Source organism: Ceratotherium simum, chromosome 14 (genome assembly GCF_057802395.1).
Source record: "Ceratotherium simum simum isolate JZ-2026a chromosome 14, ASM5780239v1, whole genome shotgun sequence".
In the NCBI taxonomy this organism is placed as follows: domain Eukaryota; kingdom Metazoa; phylum Chordata; class Mammalia; order Perissodactyla; family Rhinocerotidae; genus Ceratotherium; species Ceratotherium simum.
This window is the reverse complement of record NC_141913.1, coordinates 1,610,718-1,634,206: the sequence shown is the minus strand read 5'-3', so window position 1 is coordinate 1,634,206 and position 23,489 is coordinate 1,610,718. Positions and strand designations below refer to the sequence as shown.

The following is a 23,489-nucleotide window of genomic DNA, read 5'->3' as shown; positions in this document are numbered from 1 at the left end:
TTTTTCCACGAGTAGTTGTAAATTGGCTGTGTCCGCGGGAGGAGGTGAGTTCAGAGTCTGCCTACGCTGCCATCTTGACTTCTCCCCCCCAAATTTCACATTCTTAGGACAGAAAATCTTGAAAGATTTTTAGAATGAGAATTGTGTGTAAATTGGAGCTTCTCATTACAAATGAGTCTTGGCTGTTCCTTAAAGGCATCAGGCAGAGACCCTTCCTGGAAACTGTAGTAGAAATTACCATTGTTGTGTACTTGTATTTATTCAAAATGATTCTGTTTCAGTTTTCTGTTAGCTCATACTGGCCTCAACCAATTTCAAATATTAAGTTTTTCTTGAATTTGTTTTGCAAAATGAATAGATTGGAAAAAATCTTAAGCTCTTCATTATGATTTGGATGTAAGTCACACTAAATTCTTGCCCTTCAGACATTTTTATCTTTTTCGTCCTGTTCTGTGTGAAGCTGTTATTCTTATAGATAGGTCTTTCTTTTGTTCTCACATTTTTATTTTATCATTTTATTTTCTTCTGCACAGCTTCTCTTCCAGTTATCTATCACTGTGTAAGAAATCACTGAAAAACTTTATGGCTTAAAACAACCATTTTCATTTTATATCTTTTCTGGTTTCTGTGGGTCAAGATTTCAGGAAGGGCTTGACTGAGTAGGTATGTCTAAGGCTGTCCAGTCCATGGGGGCTGGAGGTGGAGCAGCTGGGGAGGGTGTTCTGAGCAGCCGGGGAGGGGGTGCTGGGGCAGCTGGGGAGGGGTGTTGGGGCAGCTGAAGAGGGGGGTCTGAGCAGCTGAGGAGGGGGTACTGAGCAGCTGGGGAGAGGTGCTGGGGCAGCTGGAGATGGGGTGCTGTGAAGCTGGAGAGGGGTGCTGTGAAGCTAGGGAGGGGTGCTGGGGCAGCTGGGGAGGGGGTCTGAGCAGCTGGAGAGGGGTGCTGTGAAGCTGGAGAGGGGGTGCTGTGAAGCTAGGGAGGGGTGCTGGGGCAGCTGGGGAGGGGGGTCTGAGCAGCTGGGGAGGGGGTGCTGGGGCAGCTGGGGAGGGGGTTCTGAGCAGCTGGGGGGGGTGCTGGGGCTTCTGGGAGCTGGCCAACCTCTCCCTTCGTGTGATCTCAAGACTTCTCTGTGTGGTGTCTTCATGTGGACTAGTGTGGGCTTCTTCATAGAATGGCGGCCATAAGGCAGATTGCTTATACGGCAGCTCAGGGCTCCAGCACGAGTGTTCCAGAGAAAGAGGCAGAAGTTCTGTTCCCGTGTAGACGGCCTCCAGAATCACACAGCGTCACTTCCCCTGTGCTCCATGGGCCACCCAGTCACTGAAGTCAGCAGAGATTCAAGTGGAAGAAACGTGAAGTGACTCCCAGCCTGTCAGTTGGAGGAGGGGTGAAGAATTTGAGACCTGTTCTAAAACCACCACTGCCTCCTACTTCTGAGACGGTCTTTCTCTGAGAGGCTTCTTCAGCCAGCTTTCCACTGCTTCCCTTTTAGCTGCCACACATCCATCTTTAGGTGGTGTAAAGAGCTATAGGATCAAATGGGGATACAAATATTATACCTTAAGTTGTTCAGTGTTAATGACAAGTGAGCTGAATAAATGAAAATAATTGAGCCAGGCTTCAGGAACCATATGGAGGTTTGTTTCTTGACAAGATTTTATTTATTTATTTTTATTTTTTTATTTTTTGTCAGGAACATCAGCCCTGATCTAACATCCATGCCAATCCTCCTGTTTTTTCTGAGGAAGACTGACCCTGAGCTAACATCCGTGCCCATCCTCCTCCACTTTATATGGGACGCCGCTACAGCATGGCTTGACAAGCGTGCGTCGGTGCGCGCCGGGGATCTGAACCGGTGAACCCCGGGCCTCCGCAGCGGAGCGTGCGCACTTAACGGCTTATGCCACCGGGCCGGCCCCATTGACAAGATTTATTTTTAAGTTTTATCATTTGTGTATTATCCAGCATAGTTTGCTGAACAGTGAAGCATAACTATTTTTTCATTTAGCACAGTTTCAGTTACCAAACCTTCCCCTTTTTTCCTTTTTTTGTTCTGCATGGCAGAGTATTGGCCATACTATTACAGTGTATCTTACTCAACAGGGCTTCTCCGACTGGGCCTTGGGAAGGATTCTGGGAAATTAATGAAGATAGTTTCCAGGACTCTGTCAAAATATACTTTTCATATCCCCAACTGTTTTGGCTTCAAAATAAAGCTTTTTTGTATATGTATATAGAGAAAGGGAGATCCATTCTGAGATCATTTTTTCTTCCTGTTATATTGAAGCTAAAAGAAAGATAAGTTTTAATTTCTAAAGAAATATTCTTTTGAAAAATATAGTGCAGTTTAGAATTTATTCTATTTGCTAATTTTTTTGCTTTTTACTTAGCAATCTACTAAAATTGTAACATCTTCATCTTTAAAAAGAAAGCTGTAGGGGCCGGCCTGGTGGTGTAGTGATTCCACTTCAGCGGCCTGGGGTTCGCGTGTTCGGATCCCGGTGCGGACCGACCTGTGGCGGGGTCCCATATAAAGTAAAGGAAGATGGGCACGGATGTTAGCTCAGGGCCAGTCTTCCTCAGCAAAAAAGAGGAGGATTGACAACGGATGTTAGCTCAGGGCTGATCTTCCTCACACAAAAAAAAAAGCTGTAAAAAATAAAAATCAAAGTAGCTCATGAATACCTCAGCTACACCTCAGAATATCTCTTGTGTTTCTAATGTCCTCAATTGACCTTTTCTCTATGTAGAAACTTCCTTTATTCTGATATAGAAGCAAAAATTTTTTATAATACAGAAAAATGTTTTTTAAAAAGTCACTTGTGATTCTAACAACCAGGAATTACTTTTGACCCATTCCATCGTATCTGAAAACACTGTGTATATTTAATAATTCATGATCTCTGCTTATTGGGTGCTGGGTCTGAGGATTCACTGATGAACAGGACAGTGATGATGCCCCGGGAAGGCCCTCGGTGCAGAGAACGTACACAGCACCCAATAGGTTCCTTATATACGCTAGTTATTATCACTGTCGCTTCAATTGTTATTTAAGGCCAACGCTGGCCCTCAGGGGTTTCTGGGCTAATGGAGGAAATAGGCACGTAAGCAGACTACTTTGGCGGTGGTGTAGGGTGTGCAGGGGTTGAGGACTCGTGGAGAACACAAAGGAAGGGCAGATTAGGGGATGAGAGAGACAACTCAAAGGAAAGCCCCGGTGAAGGAAGGGGGCAGGGAGTGAGGAAGGACGCAAAGGAGAGAGCAGCGCTGGAAAGGCATGTTTGTGGAGTTAAAACAGTGCATCCAGTCCTATAATAAATGTTTTCTTTCATTATTCCTTTTGCTTGAGATACAGTTTGCATACAGTGAAATGCACGCATCTTAGGGGTCTATCTGGATGAGTTTTGACAAATATGGGCATGTGTAAGCCACAACCTCATCAAGTTACAGAATGTTTCCATCACCCCAGAATGTTCCCCTGTGCCTTCCCAGTCAGTTCTCCACAGCTGCCCTCTCTCCCTCCTGCCACCAGAGGGACCACTGCTCTAACTTCTTTCACTTTAGGTTAGCTTTGCCGTTGTACAACGTTGTATGGATGGAATCGAACAGCGTGTCCTTCTTTGTCTCTCTCAGCTTCTGTCTGTGAGGTGCATCCATTGTTGCTTGTGGTAGTGGTTTGTTCTTTTATTTCTGAGTAGCATTTCCCTACATGACTATACAAAATTTGTTTATCCATCCTCTTGTTAGGTTGTTTGGGTTAGCTCACACCTCTATCACATCACATAGTTATCATTTCTTTTCTGTGATGGAAACAATTAAGATCTAGTCTCTGAACCACTTTGAAGCTGATGATACAGTACTGTTGACTACCATCACTATACTGTGCATTAGCTCTCCAGGGCTTATTTATCTAGTGGTCACCACAGGTTTTCCTGTTGTCAATGAAACTACTGTGAACATTCTTAGGAAAGTCTTTTTCTGGGCATATGTTTTTATTTCTCTAGGGGTGGAATTGCCTGGCCAAAGGATATGTGTATTTTTAACTTGAGAAGACATTGACAAACCACAATCCAGAAAGAGCCTCCAGGCAGAAAGCTCTTCTCCCAGGAATCACCGTTCTGTGCTGCCTACTGCCCAATATTTTAGAGCCCCTTTTATATATTTTGTGCAGTTTTCTAGTTGCTTGCTGCAGGAAGGCCAGGCAGTACCAATATCTCATTCATGACCAGCATCTAAATTCTTGTAATGATTTTTTATAGCAGAATAATATGTCATCATTTGGGTACATGATAATTTATTTAACCTACTCCCATTGTTGGACATTTAAGATGTTCTCCAATTTTATAAATCATGCTGCAACAAATATTTGAATATTTTTGTGGCTGCATTGCTGATTATTTTTTAGCATAGATTCCAAGGAATGAGATTTTTCAAATGTGAAAAATGTAAACATTTTTCAAATGTGATCTTTATTACTTTATTAAAAAAAAATTGTTCAATTTATACACTCACTAACAGTGAATGAAAATGTGTCTCACAACCTCGCAGCAACATAGAGGTTGAAATTTTCTTTCTTTTTTTGTTCTCTGTGAATTGAATAGCAGAGAATGTATTTATCTATTTACGTATTCATTCGTTCAGATATAACATATATTTATTTATTTACATTATGTCACTATATTGGACATATATTTGAGAGCACTAGGCTGAATTCAGATGCTTAAACAATGTTTGGTCTCTTTTATTATCTTCACATGTGTAGATTATGTCATGATTATTAATATCTACTGAGGCAGTCAAATTGCTTTGTAACATGGTGGTGACATTTTTAGATATTTGATTATCAGTGTAAGAGCCTGGACAGAATTTTTCAGTCATAACAAAAGAGAAAAAAATTGAATTAACTCTAAATCATTTTGAGAGGTGCCAGTTGTCAGAAGAATAACTATGACATGTGGGGAAAGCAATTAAAAATCCGATAGTGATATCTTACATCTATATTGTGCATTTTATAAAGTGTTTTCCTATTCGTTTCATATTATACTTACAACGTGAGAAATCTGAAGAACGTGTCAATTCATATTCACATTATTCATTGTGAATAATGCAGTTGAATGTAGAGAAACATCCTCTGGATTTATCGTTTTAGGCCTGAATCATGGAAAACATTAAATTCAGTTTTATAATTCTCTAGATTGTAAGAAATTAAAAATGTATTAATCAGCTATTACCTTTTGGGGGGTGGAGGGGAGAGTGAGCCTGGAAGTCTCACTCTGCACGCATTAGTCTTGGTGAGATGACAAAGCCGCCAGAGTAGGGATGAAGGTAGAAACTCTCCCACGACTGGGGCAGCTGCCTGCTTATGCCCGTGCGTTTCCTCAGACCTGTGATCCCTGTGAAATTTGTGCATGCGTACTTGGAGGGCACTGATTCCCTCTGGCCTGTCCTTTATGTGCCATAAATTACCGAAATGAAGCCTGGGAAAGCTGTGAGATCAGACTAAAACCTGCAGATAATTAGCTGGGAGACACAGCTGTCCAAACCAAGAAATCCTGAGAAATTTGGTGAAGCTTTAATACCACTCATTAGCCAACTGAGGTGGTTTAAGCTTTCTTAGAGTAACTAATAACTACTATAATATGTGTAAATAGTTTTGTTTGTTTTTTTTTAAATTAATAGACTTTATCTTGTAGAGAAGTTTTAGATTTAGAGAAAGATTGAGCAGAAAGTACAGCGAGTTCCCATATACCTCCTCTATAATATAATAGTTTTTTGACAAAATTTGGGCTATTAATCATCTTGTTTAAAGTTAAATCATAAAGCGACTGATCTAGTACAGTTTCAGTAGTTTCTAAGACCTTTCCCCCACTATATTTAGAAGGTGATTGTGAGAATTGTCAGTCTTATAATTAAAAAATTTCTATTTTCTCTACTATTTTATGGCATCTAATCAGAGGATATTTACCTTTATTCTTCATGAGATAGAATCACAAGAAAGCCTGTGAAATAACTCTTTAGTAGCCCTCCATTGAGATGGCCACCATTTAGGGTCATTTACAACTTTATACCAGACTTTCATACGGGGCCAGGGAAGAAACGGGGCCACCCAGAAGTCTGCTCTTTGTTTAGGAAATGTCACCAAGGAAGAAAGCGTTCCACGTGAACTGTGGGTCAAGTCATCACCAAGGGCCTCCTTTCATTTTCATACCCTAACAGTTTGGGGCTCTGATTTTGTATTTCATGAAGTATCATCATGCCTTACCAGAGTTTAGTAAGAATGTGGCAGAATTAGGTTCATGGGAGAGATAAAATTTCAAAAATCCCCTCTGAGCTGTTTGTTGACCTCGTGATGGCTTGTTTGGCTTCTCCAGAGTTGGTCCCTGACTGGAAATGCTATGTTCCTACTCATATTCAATTTAGAAATCTCTGTCTTCCACAAAAAGTTGAGTCTTCGTACCATTCACTTTTCTCTCTGCATTTTCACATCTTTTTTTTTCTTGCTGTAAAATATACATAACATAAAATTTACCATTTCAACCATTTTTCAAGTGTACAGTTCAGTGGCATTAAGTATATTCACATTGTTGTGCAATCATCACTATTCATCTCTAGAACTTTTTCATCATCCCAAAGTAAAACTCTGTACCTTTTAAGCCATAACTCCCCACTCCTCTCTCCCCTCCCCAGCCCCAGTTAACCACAGTTCTAATTTCAATCTCTGTGAATGTGACTACTCTAGGTATTCATAAAGGTGGAATTATACAGTATTTGTCATTTTGTGTCTGCTTATTTCACTTAGTATAATGTCCTCAAGGTTCATCCATGTTGTAGGAAGTATCAGAATTTCATGCCTTTTTAAGGCTGAATAATATCCCATTGTATGGATATCCCAGAGTTTGTTTAGCCATTTATTTGTTGATGAATATTTGGGTTGTGTCCATGTTTTGGCTTTTGTGAATAGTACTGCTATAGACATTGATGTACAAATATCTGTTTGAGTCCCTGCTTTCATTTCCTGAGGGCCTATACCCAGAAGTGGAATTGCTGGATCATATGGTAATTCTATATTTTTTTTTTTTGAGGAACCACCACATTGTTTTCCATAGTGGCTGCACCATTTTATATTCTCACCACAGCTTTTTAAATAAACAAAGCCTTGTTACATAAGACCCTTATTTAGATATTCTTTTTTAAATAAGCTTTAAATGTGATGATTTGTCAGTTTGATGCTCGACAAATGATTGATGCTCAATGAAATTAGATGTATCTAAAGAAAAATGAGAATCTGCAAACAAGATATAGACCAATGTTCCACATAAAGAATGACATCTTGCTACAACAAAAAATGCTTTCTAATCTCTCTAGTGCTGCAACTATAAACAATTCAGCTAGATTTAGTGACCAAAGGAAAGAAACACGTAATTATTGTTTCTAGGTGTTGTAAATGTATAACTAATAGGTTAATGTTTAATGGAGTTAGTCAAGTACAGATTTGCACAGCTTTCCTGGGCTGTATCGCCAGTTGGATTCGCGGGGCTTAATGATTAGGGCCCCTTTTACTTTCATAGGTGTGATGGCACTGGGTGTTCATGATAAGGGGTGTGAAGCTACAAGCTCCTAACCTTTGCTAGCTCTACTGGGGCACCACAGGTCAATGCGAGCGCTAGGAGATGAAGGGAACAGAAGTTGAGTTTTCAGTCAGAAATTCTCTGGGACTGAGGAAAGAAGGGGGAAAGGTGGGTTTTGGGGCCACATGGGAGAGCCCTGCCCCATCTTCCTGAAGTGGAGAGAGGGTCTGGGCAAAGTTGGAAAGCCCTGCTTGGGCTCTTTGGGTTTTCTTTTTCACTCACATTTTGGCCTTTTAGAAAACGTTTAAGGCCCACTCGCTTTTCTCTACTTTAGTCTTGGTCTTTCCGTGTCAACAGCACCATCTCTCATGATTTCCCTGCACCAACGTCCAGCTCGATTATCTTTCCATCCCTGGAGACCTCGTGGCTCCTGGTTTAAGGTCCTCTCATGGTCTGGATTATTAACATGGATCAAAGACCCGAACCCTGTCCAGTCTCCCTCAGGCTCTCTGCGCTGAAGCCAGCCAGGCCTCCTGCGGTTTCTGTACCGCTCTGTGCTCTGCCCTCAGGGTCCTCGCTCGCTGCCCCTCTGCACGTTTACTCCCTCACCTAGACAGCTCCTACTCAGTCTCCCCTCTTTTCAGAGAAGGCTTCGCGGCCGTTCCTACCTTCTCCAGATTCGACCGGCCTCCCCTGCCACACCCAGACACCTTCAACACCTGTCCTTCTCCCTGGGTCTTGGTCAACCTATCTTTCCCAGTAGGGCCTCCAGCCCATGCCGATCTTGTCCTCCACTTCACCACTGTATTTGTAGCACCTGGAACAGTCCTGGTTACAAAGCAGATGCTCAATCAACGTTTACTGAATGAACCTTCAGTGAAAAGTTGCTAGAGGGCGTCCCTTGCTCCCAGCCTCATGTGTGCCTGTGGGATGCTTCTCTGAGACTGATATCTCTGCTTCTCTGCGCATCCCTCATCCCTTCCCCAGGAGGGGAGCAGTTGTTTTTCTAACTGGGAGAAGAGCTGACCCTGCTCCTCTGAGGCCACATCTCTGCTTTTCTTGTACTGGGCAGGTTTTTCTCAGGACACCTCAGGTTCCTGGACTCACAGGGCAAGGCCCCTGAGCAGGTTTGCACGTGTCCACTCAGCCTATGACACAAAAGGCAGTGTGTCAGGCAGACCTCTGCGGCCACCCGTCTAAGCCATAACCTCCAGTTTTGCTTTTTACTGGAATATTGCTGACTCTTTCTTCAATCTCCACGACAGATTTCTGAGCCTACTCCCACAGGCAGTAGAAGAAAGGAATGTTATTTATTGCCACCAACCTTCCAACGTGAACAAACAGGGCACTGCGTTTGGGGGAAAAGCCTAATGTAATTTCAAAGCTAAGTTATTCATAGGTGAAAAACTGGTTAGCTCTGGCTGAGGTGGTGTTGGGAGTCGGGACACAGGAAAGGCTCTTTCTGCATTTCTCAGATCCTGGAATGGCCTGTCACTGCATTTTTCTCATTCTAGGGGCTAGGCTGTCACACGGCACTTACGGGGTGGGGGGGCGGCGTGGAGTGAGGATCCCCACAAAGGGCATTTGGTGACGTGCCTGGTTGTGCTTTTGAGGTAGTTCCAACTAATCTTCCACAAAACTTGGGAAAATAATTCCAGAACACTTGGTGAAATGAGCATTGGGAACAATTCTATGGAGAAATACATTGAGACTAGGAGTGGAAACCAACCTCTTACTTTTCAGTTTTGACTTCTTAAAGTGGTTCAACACTTTTCCTTTGAAATAATGCTACCAGTCATCCTTAAGTGGAAATAGTGACTTGTGGACCAGGGGACAGCTTCCCGGGGCTCTAGCTTCTCTAGTTGAGGGAAAACAGAACTACTCTGACAGGTGTTTAAGTATCCCTTTCCTGTCTCCAGAGTCCTGGGTACAGGTTATTATTGACCCTTCAGATGGGCTCATATCTCTGTGCCTTCTGTGTGTTGATCGTCTTTCTTACTTGGGCTTCTCCTCAATGTCTCCCTGAAGTATCTGAGCGTGGTACAAAAGTCAGCATTCCTTAACTTTCTGAGACATGAGTCTTAAGAATTTTAAGGAAAGTAACTTACCTGATCTAAATTTGTCACTACTCGTAGCCAGTCCCTTCTCCCCCAAGTAAACAGAAAAACAAGAAGAAAAGAAGGCGGAAAGAGTTTGCTTTGTTTGCTTTGCATTTCTAATGGCAGCACCAAATTTAAAGAAAAACAAATCTATTTTATTCCAAAATTCTCTTCTCATTCATGAAGCTGTTTCCTTTTGTCTGTTAATTTTGTATACTGGTCCTAAAATGAGGAGAAAACAGTAAAACAGCCACCTAAAATATAATAGAAATGACATTTTAAGGTAATTTCCCATTAGAGATTTACTTAAAATGTGTATCACATGTATCCTACATGCCAAGTAAACTTCTAAGCCCCCAACTTCTCTTGTTCTGCCCAGTTTTTATTACTACTTCATGTGATTATCAATTGATTAGATGCTTTGGTGATGGATACTCTGTAAAACCAGAAGTGATTCATATCTGCATTAGTGATTAGCCTTCTGGTAAATAATTACTTCTTTGTTCTTGAATAATAAATGTTAATTCAAATGATCATTTGGAATTTTATTTTCTAATAAAGTCATAAGAAATAAAGCTTACAAAGCACAAATTCACTTTTATATAGGGATAATTGAGTAGTATTACTTATCAAATACATTTAACTCTTTTTTTAAATGTAAGTTGACTCTTAACCTAAATCTCTTTCATCTGTGAAAAGTTTATCTCCATCATGTAGGAGAGACAACGTTCCTCTGTTCACTGTTTAGTTGCCTCCTTAGAGGCAGGTAAGTGCTTGTGTGGAGCATTTCCAGGGGGGAGACCGCCTTGTGCCTGGGCCCCTGCAGGTTATGTGCAGAGGTCCTGCAAAGCAGCTGAGCCTTCTGTGGAGAGGACTTCACTTCCAGTGCACATCTGAAGCTGACCTCTCATATTGGAGATTAGGCTCTCTGTATTTTTCAGATCTCTGTGCCTGAGATGGATTTAATATATTTAAGTTAAGGTTGAAGCCCACATGAAAATTCCTGTCTGGATTCCTCTGTAGAAACTGGTATTTGATATATGTCTGCTTTGTTTATGTGACACGGTTTATGTGCAGTCCAGTGATCATTAACAAAGGCCACTCGGTGGAAAATGGTGATGAAAGTGGATTTTAAAACGGCTGTATCAGCTGCAGGTTTGACAAGACCGCAATGACTCTGAATTTAGTGAAAACCCTGTGTCATCAATTTGTGTTTGGCCAACCTTATATCGAGAGAAAAGGCAGTTTAGTCAACCATGCAAAAAAAAAGGGCAACAGAAATATCATGGATTTTATTTGGGCAAAGGTTTAAAATTCTATGTATTAACAGAGAATCCTTGTTTTTTCTATATTATGCGTAAGACCTGTTTGTCACCACACAATTGGTAAATTAGAGCTTGTGTTAATTTGCTAGGGCTGCCATAGCAAATACCAAAAACTTGGGGATAAACAACAGAAATTTATTTACTCACAGTTCTGGAAGCTAGAAGTCCAAGATCAAGGTGTTATCGGGGTTGATTTCTTCTGGGACCTCTCTCCTTGGCTTGCACATGGCCACCTTCTCGCTGTATCCTCACAGGGTCACCCCTAGGTCTGTGTCCTAATCTCTTCCTATAAGGGCACCAGTTGTATTTGATTAGGGCCCACATATATGACCTCATTTAATAGTGATTACCTCTTCACAGACCCTATCTCCAGATATAGTCACATTCTGAGGTACTAGCGGGTAGGACTTTAGCATATGAATTCTGGGGAGACACGACTCAGCCTATAGCATGGCTTAAGTGGGGAAGATTGTATTGAGATGCATAGCATCCTCTTCCTCTTTTGCAGACTTACAGCTCACAGTCCCTTTCTCGGCTTGTTTCTGGTCTCTAATTTGGGGGCCTAGAGAACTGGTGAGAGATCGTGAGAACAGTGCCCAGCTTCATAGTGAAGGCCTTGATCCCATCACATGAGTCCTCCTGTGAGGGATTGTCCTGCAGTTTTTTCACTGTGGTGGTTCTTCCATTTGTTAGCATTTTGTTACATATGACCCAGCTCTCTGTATAAAAGCTGACAGGGATTTGATGAAAGGGCAGAAGCATGGTATTGAAATAATTGCTACTGGTTGAGATAAGAGGTTCAAAAAACTGGGTTAGTGCTTACCAGTTGCCTCCAGTTGGGATTTCATTCTTCTTTTTCCTTGCAGTCTGTAGAAGTGTGGCACAGTGGTTAAGAGAACAGACTGCTTGTGTTCAAATCCCTTCAGTTTACAATTTAATACCTGTGAGATCCAGGGAAGATTACTTAACCTTTCTGTGCCTCAGTTTCCTCATCTGTAAGGTGGGGGAAATAACAGTACGTACTTCATAAGAAAAATGTAGTGTAGGATTAGAAGGGCTAATAATTCTAATAAAGCACTTAGCGTTGTCCCTGGCTGCAGTAAGTGCTACATCAATGGTCCTGAATTTTTGCTTCTTGCACACTCCCCATCCCCTCCCGCCCGCGCATCCTAGGCTGTCACAACAGAAACTGCAGAGTCAACTGGAACAATTGCCAGTGCGCTTGTTTAGATAGGAACCTGGTGTCCAAGTGAATGGAGGAGTCTTTTTTTTTTTTGGTATTACAAAAAGAAAATTCAGTGACCTTAGGTGTGTGTGGACATGTGGGGGTAGTGCTCCAGAGTATGCATGGTGGCTAAGGACTCTGGAGTGAGACCACTTGGTTTCTTATTGGGTCCTGCAACTTGGTAGTTTGTCTTTTAACCTCTCTATACATCAGTTTCCAAATATGTAAAATGGGAACAGCAATAACTCGAAACTCATGGTGTTGTTTGAGACTAAATGAGATGATATACACAAAGCTCTTAACACACATAAGGTAAACTTGTTAGTTCTGTCGTTTTCAAATGTGAAACTGAAAAACAGAAGGTAAACACATCTCATTCCGTTTGTAAGTTACTTTGCCTTCTATCCCTCTCAAATGGGCTGCCCCATCTCGCTGTCTCACTTGGCAGTACGTTGTGTATAAAGTCTAGTTTAGCATATTTGACAATGGTGAATGATCATGGCCCACATGCTCAGAGAGTTCCACTTTTATGATGAAAATATTTGCAAAGCAACTGGACAGTGATGAGTAAGGAGGCGGATGCTCTCCCTCCAGTTAGCGTGGGCATCAGTATGAAAGCCAGATGGAAAGCTGGCAAGGATGGGTTCCACGTGATGTTCCAGGATAGCACTTGGTCTTCTCGAAGGTGACAGAGGCTACCACTAGGCTGATGACAAACTCTGATGCTCTTCAGGGCTAGTTTTAGAGGGGACAGTGAGATTAACTGCCAGGTATTTCTGAGAACTATTTGGTATTTCAGTAACATTAAGATATAGCAAATCAGGGAAACATATACAAATTTTGGAATATAGGAATTATATAAAATTGGGGGAAAGTTGTTTTTAAAAAATAAACTCTCAAAAATAAAAACCATGGAATTACATTCATGGGAGAATTTTCCGGAGACATTTATGTTAGGACAAAATAACCTTTGCATTATTTTAATTTTTAATTTAATTTTGCATCTAATAGCTTTAGCAACAGTGATTGCATTCTAGAGGAAAATAGCACATGAACATGGTAAGGCAAACTATCCCACTTACATCACTCGCAAACTACACTCGGTTGGGGACATTTCTTGTAGGTGAACAGAGTTACTATAATGAGATAAAATCATCCTTCCCAGGCAGCAATTTGGTAGACAAATGTAAAATTATTTGGTTTATGATGGGTTTTAAGGAGCTCTTGTGTTCCTGGAATTGGTGAGGGCTAAGATGGGGAGAAGCTAAAAACAAAAACAAAACAGCCCAGAGGCAATAAGACATAGAGTAAGTGAACAACAACTGCCTTGCCAACACATACACATATATATGTGTACATACATATACATGTACGTAGATACACACATAGAGACACGTGTATAGAGATTGTATATATATTACATATGTATTTGAAAAATAGTAAATACTTGACTTGGTTTAAAAAAATCACCTCTATCAATTTGGGTTAGAGGAAGTCTGGAGTAAATAGCAGTTCACGTGAAAAAGGCATTTTTTGTTGTTGCTTACAACCCCAACTTAGGTTAGTAATCTAAGTTTACTATCAGAAAAGTAAATGCTTGCTGAGGCTGAGTTACTAAAACAAGGGAAATAATATTTTCACCATGTTCTTCCCAATTCAGAAAACTTTTGGGTTTTGTGTTCAGTTCCTGGGAACCACATTTTAAAATAAGATTGTGTCCAGAGCATTGTGACAAAGTGATGAGGTCTTATTAAATGACGAATATTTTCAGGAAATCAGATGTTGACGCTGAAAACTTTGGATTCTGGAGGTGGTATGTGATAGTTATATTCAAATGTTGGAAGGCCAGTTGCACAAGTGTTGAATCACCTCTTTTCTGTAGCTCCAGAGGTAGCATTTATGGGGCGCCCTGAATCAGTGCAAACAAAGATCCTCTAACAGGGGAAGTTTTCATAAAACAAAAGAACTATCTCAGGAGCAAATGAATCTCCTGTCACTGCAAGTGCTCCTAGAAGGGCTGCTTGTAGAGAGATGATTGCTTCTTAGTGCTGGATTTGGGCCTAGATGTCTGCAAAGGTCCCTTCCAAATCCAAGATTTGTCGGGCTAGTCTCCTCTTACTGTGAGTGGTCACCTACATCCCTTTTTTTCCCTGTTTGCTTTCTCTCTACTCTCCAACTTTAAAAAAATTTTGTTTTTTTTTTTTTGGTGAGGAGGACTAGCCCTGAGCTAACATCCGATGCCTATCCTCCCCTTTTTTCTTAAGGAAGATTGGCCCTGGGCTAACATCCGTGCCCATCTTCCTCCACTTTATATGGGACACCGCCACAGCATGGCTTTACAAGCGGTGCATTGGTGCGTGCCTGGGATCTGAACCTGTGAACCCCGGGCCGCCGCAATGGAGCACGAGTACTTAACCGCTGTGGCACCAGGCGGGCCCCTAAAATTTTTTAATTAGTAGTCTTTAATTTTTTGAGCAGTTTTAGGTTTACAGAAAAATGAGTGAAAAGTACAGAATTCCGATATTCCCCCTCACCCCCCCACTTCCCTATTGTTCACATCTTGCATTAGTGTGCAACAGCTGTTTCAATTGATGAGCCGGTGTTGATATATCATTATTAACTAAGTCCATGGTTTACATTAGGGTTCACCATTGATGTTGTACATCCTATGGGTTTGGACAAATGTATAATGACATGTATCCACCATTATAGTATCCTACAGAATAGTGTCACTGCCCTCAAAATCCCCTGTGCTCCCCCTACTAATCTCTTCCTCCCCACTAACCCCTGACAACCACTGATCTTTTTACTGTTTCTGTATTTTTACATTTCCAGAATGTCCTGTAGTTGGAATCATACTGTCTGTAGCCATTTCAGATTGGCTTCTTTCACTTAGCAGTGTGCATTTAAGTTTCCTCCATGTCTGTTTGTGGCATGAGAGCTCACTTCTTTTCATCACTGAATAATATTCTATTGTATGGATGTACCACACTTTGTACATCCATTCATCTATGGAAGTTTTCAATTCATTTGGGTAAATACCAACGAGCATAATTGCTGGGTTGTATGGTAAGAGTGTGTTTAGTTTTGTAAGAAACCACCAAACTGTCTTCCAAACAGCCAAACAGGCTGTACTATTTTGCATTCCCATTGGCAATGAATGAGAGTTCCTGTTGCTCCATATCCTCGCCAGGAATTGGTGTTGCCAGTGTTTTGGATTTTAACCTTTCTAATAGGTGTGTAGTGAGTTGACTTTTTTTCTCATGTTCATATGTGTTATCTCCAAATCACTATGAGAAATACATTTAACACTACTATTAATGTAATATACTACCACTGTTATCATTCAGAATCCAGAAGGAGAAAGACATTGGAAACAAGAAAACAGGCACTTATGTTAATATTAATACTGTTAATAATAATAATAATTTATTTGAGTACTTTTTGAGTTTATTTGGAAAGCAAATGCCATCAGAAGAACATTCACAAGACATATTTCTGACTAACACTTATAAGCAGTTGTCCTCAAAAGCATTACGAGACGTTGGCATTCATCGCGTAACCGTTCTCTCAAGAGGCACTTTGGCTTTTGAACAGTTGCTACTGATTCTTGATTGAGATTTTTCAGTGTCTTTGTTTCAGGTCTTCCAAGTGGCATATGTCATCATCAAAGCTGCTAATGCCCCTCGACCTGGAAACTGGATTTTGGAGCGTTCTCAGGATGGCACCAATTTCAGCCCCTGGCAGTATTATGCAGTTAGTGACACGGAATGTTTGACTCGTTACAATGTAACTCCAAGACGGGGGCCACCCACTTATAGGGCTGACGACGAAGTGATCTGCACCTCGTATTATTCTAGACTGGTGCCACTCGAGCATGGAGAGGTACTGTGCTCACTGCAGTGGTGTCTGTTTTTTCATCAGAGCCCCCACCTCAAATGTTAAGAGAGGCAACGTGAAGCACTCAAAATAGATCTCTCTTAGTGCAGATTACAGAGATCTTGAATATATCTAGCTATATTTAACGTATCATTGACTGGTGTCTACTGATGATTAATGTCAAAACTGATAGATTTCACCTTATTGATTTCTTCCCTTCGAGGAGATTCCTCAGTCTTCACTCTGCTGGGATTTACCAACTCTATCAGATCCTCCTCAGAGCATCTTTCCCATGACACCAGGGCAAGAACATTTATTGAAATATTAAAGAGAGAGTTAAAATGCCTCTAAAAGATATAGTGTCTGGTTTTCTCTGTGACGTTCTCCTTCTCCTTGGTGTGGTTGAGAATTGGAGGTGGCTCACGAAGTATTCCAGCTCAGTGCTCGACACGCCCAGACTGTGCACACTTTATTCAAGTCAGAGTGTGATCAAAAACAACCCATTCTTTAGAAGCACCTGGCTGGTGAGATAAAACTACAAAAACTCTCCAAAGTGCTCTTCACAGCAGGAACTCTGCAGCAAGTCCTGCATTGTGTCAGGAGCCGAGATTAATTAAGAGAGCAAGTATTACAAAGCTTTCTGGCACCTTTTCTCACCCTCCTCAGTCTATTCGTGGCATTTAGAATTTGTTTCAGAGAAATCATAGCCTATTGATCCTTGTTAAAATATCCTCACCGCACTGGGAGAAATGGTCCTGTTAAAAGGTTTCCAGCAATCTCTCAGACACTGGAATGGATAACTTCAAACTACCTGAAGATATTTTGTGATCATGGTGTTCACAAGTAGTTAACAAATAGAAGATTTCTACAAGAATCTAGTTATTTGGTTTGATTTCAGATAGTATCTGTGAAGATTATGTCCTAAAGTTAACAACCAGGGCTATATCCGCATGCTTAAATTGACGTTTGTTTCTTTTGATGTCTTTATCTTTAGATTCATACATCACTGATCAACGGCCGACCGAGCGCTGATGATCTTTCACCCAAGTTGTTGGAATTTACTTCTGCACAATATATCCGCCTTCGCTTACAGCGCATTCGAACCCTCAACGCCGATCTTATGACTCTCAGCCACCGTGACCCTAAGGACCTCGATCCTATTGTTACCAGACGAGTAAGTCTATGGCAGTGCTCCTGACCATTGTGAAAATTATTTTCTTTAAAGGAGATAGACTTTTCCTCCCAGGTTGGCCTTTTTTCTTATTTTACTGAAGATCGTTATATATACTTTGTTAAAAATGCCACCTTTAAACTAGGTTCTGATGGTTCTGACATGGTGCCTCAGGTGCCCTCCGCCTATCCCATCCTATAATGCTATTATGTAATGGACATAGTGGTCGTTGTGCTTCACATTCTAGTCTGGCTCCACATCTGATCTTCAGCAAGTGACAGTGGTGGTTTTTTTTTTTTTCACTTAAAAGAAAATTTTCAAGTTTGAGATATAATTTACATTCAGGAAAATGTACAGATTTTACATGTATAGCAAATGTACAAGGCTTGTGTGGACAAACATTTTCAAATCCCTTGGATAAAGTGGGAATGGAATTACTGAGTTATAGGATAGCTATATGTTGAATTTTTAAGAATTGGCTATTAAGCCTTATCAGAAGTAGTTGTACCTTTACACACCAGCAATGTGTGCGAGTTCTGATTGCACCGCACACTTGCGCGTGTTTGGGTTGTCAGTCGGTTCATGTTAGCCGTCCTGATGTGCACAGAGCGGCATCTCCTCGTGATGTTGATTTGTATTTCCCTGATGGCTGACGCTGAGCATGTGCTTAGTTGTATCTGGTCCAATTTTTCGTCCATTTTTATGGGTTATCTGTCTCCTTATTATATTTTGTGTACAAGTCCATTGTCAGATATTTCTATATTGCAAATATATTCTCTCTATCTGGAGTTTGCTTGTTCACCTTCCTAACTATGACTTTTTATGAGTAGAGGTTTTAATTTTGATAAAGTCAAATTTATCATTTTTTCTTTTATAGTTAGCGCTATGTCCTCTCTGAAAAATATTTGCTTATCCCAAGTTTATAAGAATATTATCCTATGCTTTCTTCTAGTAACTTTTACTTTTAACTTTTGTATCTATTATCCATTTCAAATTAATTTTTGTGTTTGGTGTGAGGTAGAGGTCAAGGTTCTTTCTTTCCCCATGTGCATATACAATTGTTCCAGCACCATTTGTTGAAAATATTTTCCTTTCTCCCTTTAAATTGTTTTGGTGTCCTGTTGAAAATTATTTGACCTTATTATTGTGGGTCTATTTCTGGACTCTATACTGGTCCATTGATCTATCTGTCTATCCTTATGCCAATAACAAACTTTCTCAATTACTATAGCTTTACAGTAAGTCTTGAGGTCAGGTACTATCATAGTCCAACTCAGTTCTTTTTCAAGATTGTTTTGGCTATTCTAAGTTCATTGTGTTTCCTTAAAATTTTATAATCAGTTCGTTAATTTCTGCGCCCCCCCCCCCCAAAAGCCTGCTAAGATTTTCATTGGGATTCCGTTGATTCTACAGATCCATTTAGGAAGAATTTTGGAAGACATTTTGACAATATTGGATCATCCAATCCATGAACGTGCTCTATCTCTCCACTTATCTAAGCCTTCTTTAATTCCTCATGGCAATATTTTATTATTTATTTATTTGTACATCTTTTGTTCAATTTATTCTTAAGTGTCTCATGTTTTTGAATGTTAGTGTTAATAGTTTGCTTTCTAAATTTCATTTTCCATTTGTTCATTGCTAGTGTATAGAAATGCAATTCATTTTTGTTTATCAATTTTGTATGTTGAGACATTGCCAAATTCACATATTGTTTCTGGTAGTTTTTTGGTAGATTTTCTATGTACAATATCATTTCATCTGCAAATAACGACGTCAGTCTTCCTGTGCACTCTGCATGCCTTTGACTTCTTTTCTCTTGTGTTATTGAACCCCATAGAATGTTGAATAGAAATGGTGCAAGCAGGTTTAAGAGAAAAGCACTTAATCTTTCAATGGTAGCTCTAGGTTTTTCCATGGATACCCTTTATTAAGCTGAAGAAGTTCTCTTCTACTTCTGCTGTGCGGAGTTTTCTTAATGAATGACGCTGAATTCTGTAAAGTGCTTTTTGTGCATCTAATGAAATAATCATATGATTTTTCTCCTTTATTCTGTTAATGTGGTGATTTACATTTATTGATTTTTATATGTTAAATTAACTTTGCCTTCCTGGGATAAATCCTACTTGGTCATGAGTTATTATCCTTTTTATGTAGTAGTGTATTCAATTTAGCAATATTCTTAGGGTTTTCAGTAGCATGAGTTTTGAATATGACTACTTTGGTTTAAGATGCATCCAAGTTGAGAAATTCTTTTAGACTCCTTTGATTTCTGTTGATGAGCTAATTTGCACATTATTCATTTTAATTGAACACAAGGATTCTTTGTGCATGAAATATAATTTAAAATGTATATCTGATTACTTTTTAGATTACCAATAATAACTGAGATATATGTTGGAGTGCCAACATATTCTTTTCGCTGAAATAGAAGCGGTTGTCATTTTTGCTTGTAATTTTCTTTCTCTTTAGTATTACTATTCAATAAAAGACATTTCTGTTGGGGGGATGTGCATCTGTTATGGCCATGCTAGTAGCTGCCCGTGGGATGAGACTACAAAGGTGAGTTCTCGTCATTTACATTTTACTAAAACTTCACAATAGAAGTTGTAGCTGTAATGTTTGCATTGCTCTTTTTTATTCAAGGCAGCTTGTATTCAATTCACTGTTGAAAGGTATAAAATCATGCCATGACAAAGATTTTCAGATAATTTTACTGGTTTCATTTTTTTTTTTAAACAATTTCATTTTGTTTTGTTTGGAGAATATATTTCTAATTAAATTCTTACGATAAATTTTTGTGGTAAAATATACATAAAATTTATCATTTTAACCATTTTAAAGTATTCAATTTAGTGGCCTTATGAATTTTGAGGCTCTTCTCTCAATGAGACAGTCAAGCAAAAACATGTGCAGTTATAAATTATGTTTACTTTTTGTGTGTGTGTGTGTGAGGAAGATTAGCCCTGAGCTAAGAACCCATGCCAATCCTCCTCTTTTTGCTGAGGAAGATCAGCCCTGGGCTAACATCTGTGCCCATCTTCCTCTACTTTATTTGTGGGACACTGCCACAGCATGGCTTGATGAGTGGTGCATATGTCCGTGCCTGGGATCCAAACCCTGGAACCCAGGGCTGCCACAGTAGAGCACGCGAACTTAACCACTACGCCACCAGGCCGGCCCCAATTATGTTTACATTTTTTAAAAGAAGGATTCTTCTCCTCACATTTTCTCTCTCTTCCATTTTTGTGGTACTAAATCAAGATAAAATAAAGTTTATCTGTTTTAGCATAATATTAAGTGAATAAGATGACATCCTCTCTTCTTCGTTTAAACAACTTACATGAAGTTACTTATTTTTTTCCCAATCTTTGTAATAATTTCACTCTTGAGTGGGATTATTCTATTATCGATGCTGAAAAATATATAGATGAATATCAAGAAAGTTATTAATGAGGGCCGGCCCAGTGGCATAGTGGTTAAGTTCACACTCTCTGCTTCAGCGGCCCTGGGGTTCGCGGGTTCGGATGTCGGGTGCAGACCTATGCATTGCTCATCAAGCAATGCTGTGGCGGATTCCCACATATAAAATAGAGGAAGATGGGCACGGATGTTAGTGCAGGGACCATCTTCCTCGCCAAAAAAGAAAAGTTGTTAATGGGAGCTTCCAAACCCTTTAAGTCAATATATCTTTTTTGAAAAGTTTTTGTTAATTAATTCATATTTTAGTTTCACTTTATTCCTCCTCATTTCTGTTTGTAACCAGGTCATATGTATATATTTTTCTCTAAAAATTAAATGCCAGTTTGCTTTGATGTAGCCATATATCCTCAATTGTAAAGTCTTGCTATTTATTTGACTGTAATAGGTTATTTTTAAAATAAAATTAAGAAGAGTGTACAGGTAAATTGCCGGATGCAATTTTGTATTCCTTATTGTCCAGAAACTGCACTGTCAGTGTGAACACAACACCTGTGGAGAGAGCTGTGGGAGGTGCTGTCCTGGGTACCATCAACAGCCCTGGAGGCCCGGGACCATTTCTTCTGGGAACACCTGTGAGGGTGAGTCCACTGAGAATTGGAAGAATGTACAGTTTTTTCCCCTTACTTATGCTTAAGTGAATTAACAACATTTCTAATTAGCAGATAACTTGTTTTCTTAGATGTTCAAGTAGTTCCCAAAGCTTCAGCTTACCTTTTAATTTAAAAATTTAAATTTTAATTTAAAAATTTAAATTATTGAGGAATAAATGTATCTTTATGGATTTGCTATTTTATTTAAGATTCCTCTTCCTATGTATTCATTTATTCTTTATTAATTTGGATTTCCTTTTTAAATAGGCAATATATTCACAAGATTCCAACATCTAACAATATATAAAAGTATACGGTAAACAGTATTACTTCCACTCTGTCTCCATCCTTCCCACTTTTTATTATTTCCTAGTATGTTCTTCCTGAAATTTTTATGTAAATAAAGCATTATTAACGTATTCCTACACCTTACACAGTTCATACACAGAACCTACATACTATGTGTACCATTATATGCATTGCTTTTATATTTCAAAATATGTCTTGAAAGAAAATCTTTCCATATTAACAATATGAAATGCTGTTTTCAGCACTGAATTCCATTATATGGATGTAAAATAATTAAAACAGGTACCTATCAAGGATATTTTGGTTGTTACCAGTCTTTTGTTAACACAAGCAATGGTGCAATGATTAACCCTGTGCGTGTCATTAACAAGTGTCTTCTGCAAGATATAATCCCAGAAGATAGGTTGATAGGTCAAAGGGGTATGCACATTTATAATTCTGGTAGTTATTCCCAATTGCCCTCCATAAGATTGCCCATATCCTATTAAAATTACTTATTCTATAATTTTCATTTAATTTATAGTCATAGAAACTTATTTAGGGAGGGGAGGATTTTCTTTATATAGGACATAATGTATATGTATATTAATTGAGATGTTAAAATTTTCTCCTAGAGTGTAACTGTCACAATAAAGCCAAAGACTGTTACTATGATGCAAGTGTTGCAAATCAGAAGAGAAGTTTGAATACGGCTGGGCAGTTCAAAGGAGGAGGAGTCTGCATAAAGTGCCTGCAGCACACCATGGGAGTCAATTGTGAAACCTGTGTGGATGGATACTATAGACCACACAAAGTAAGAGTGTTTCTTCACCCCATCTGGGCTCCGTTGCCTTCCCAGGGTTGAAAGACATTTCGCCAAGTGTCAACCTCGGTATTGCAGACTCATTTCCTCTTGTAATATTTCACTTATATTCTTATTATGCTAGTAGTGTTCTTCAGATATCGATTTCCTACTTTATCTTTACTATTTTCTTGCTCAGAATAGGATGTTCACTCATTGTTATTTAACTTGAATTCGGGGCCCATTAGCTATGTAATCTCAGAGTTTTGTAATACTAATGTGGATGTGAAGAGTCAGTCAGTACCTAAAACAGCTGTGTCTTGCTCACAGGAAGTCCTCAGTCAGTCCCCGATTGGCTGGAGAGGTAGCTGTCCCATGGCTCCCTGTGGTAGTCTGGTCAGAGGTGATGCTTATATAGGGCTTTGAGAGAGAGAGCCAGGGGGCCAGGTAGCAGTGATAATGGGAAAGGATGATACTAGCTGCTGTCACCATCGAAAAGATGTTTGGGGCTTTCTGACTTGAGCTCACCTTATCTTCCTGAGGCCTACACCGCCTGAGTACATAAAATCATTGTAATAGTCACATCTTGAATAAAAAGTCAATACCTAGTCATTGGTATTATTCTTGATATTATTGCTAATAATGTTGTTATTTCTAGTCAGATAGTCCAGGACAACTTCTGCCTTTCAGGTGTCTCCTTATGAGGATGACCCTTGCCATCCCTGTGACTGTGACCCTTTGGGGTCCCTCAGTTCCATCTGTATTAAGGATGATCTCCATTCTGACTTACACCAAGGTAAGTACTTGATTCATTTTTGTGCTTGTACTTGGTTTTTTTTGGTGGAATGTTTGTACCTAGCGGAACTAATACCATTGTTTAGCAGTTTGGTGATATGATTCTATATTAATTCTTTTGTCCACCAAATATTTATCAAGCACCTATTATGTGTCAAGCAGTTTTCTACGACCTAGGAACATATACTTGAACAAGATGATCAAGGTCACTGCTCGCAGGCAGACACTAAACGAACAAGTACATGTGTAAAGTAATGCCAGGCAAG

At 39.8% G+C, this 23,489-nt stretch overlaps 1 protein-coding gene across 4 annotated transcripts in view; it reads left to right on the top strand.

Annotated features, from left to right (window-relative positions):
• Positions 1-23,489, top strand: part of LAMA1 (laminin subunit alpha 1) — a 158,852-nt gene that overhangs the window by 42,947 nt on the left and 92,416 nt on the right. For all 4 annotated transcript variants that reach the window (XM_087438878.1, XM_087438877.1, XM_014780342.2 and 1 more), the window contains exons 4-9: positions 15,858-16,100; positions 17,089-17,268; positions 19,738-19,827; positions 21,209-21,326; positions 22,262-22,440; positions 23,119-23,224. In XM_087438878.1, the coding sequence (XP_087295004.1) occupies positions 15,858-16,100; positions 17,089-17,268; positions 19,738-19,827; positions 21,209-21,326; positions 22,262-22,440; positions 23,119-23,224 (916 nt within the window). The remainder of the gene's footprint in view (positions 1-15,857; positions 16,101-17,088; positions 17,269-19,737; positions 19,828-21,208; positions 21,327-22,261; positions 22,441-23,118; positions 23,225-23,489) is intronic.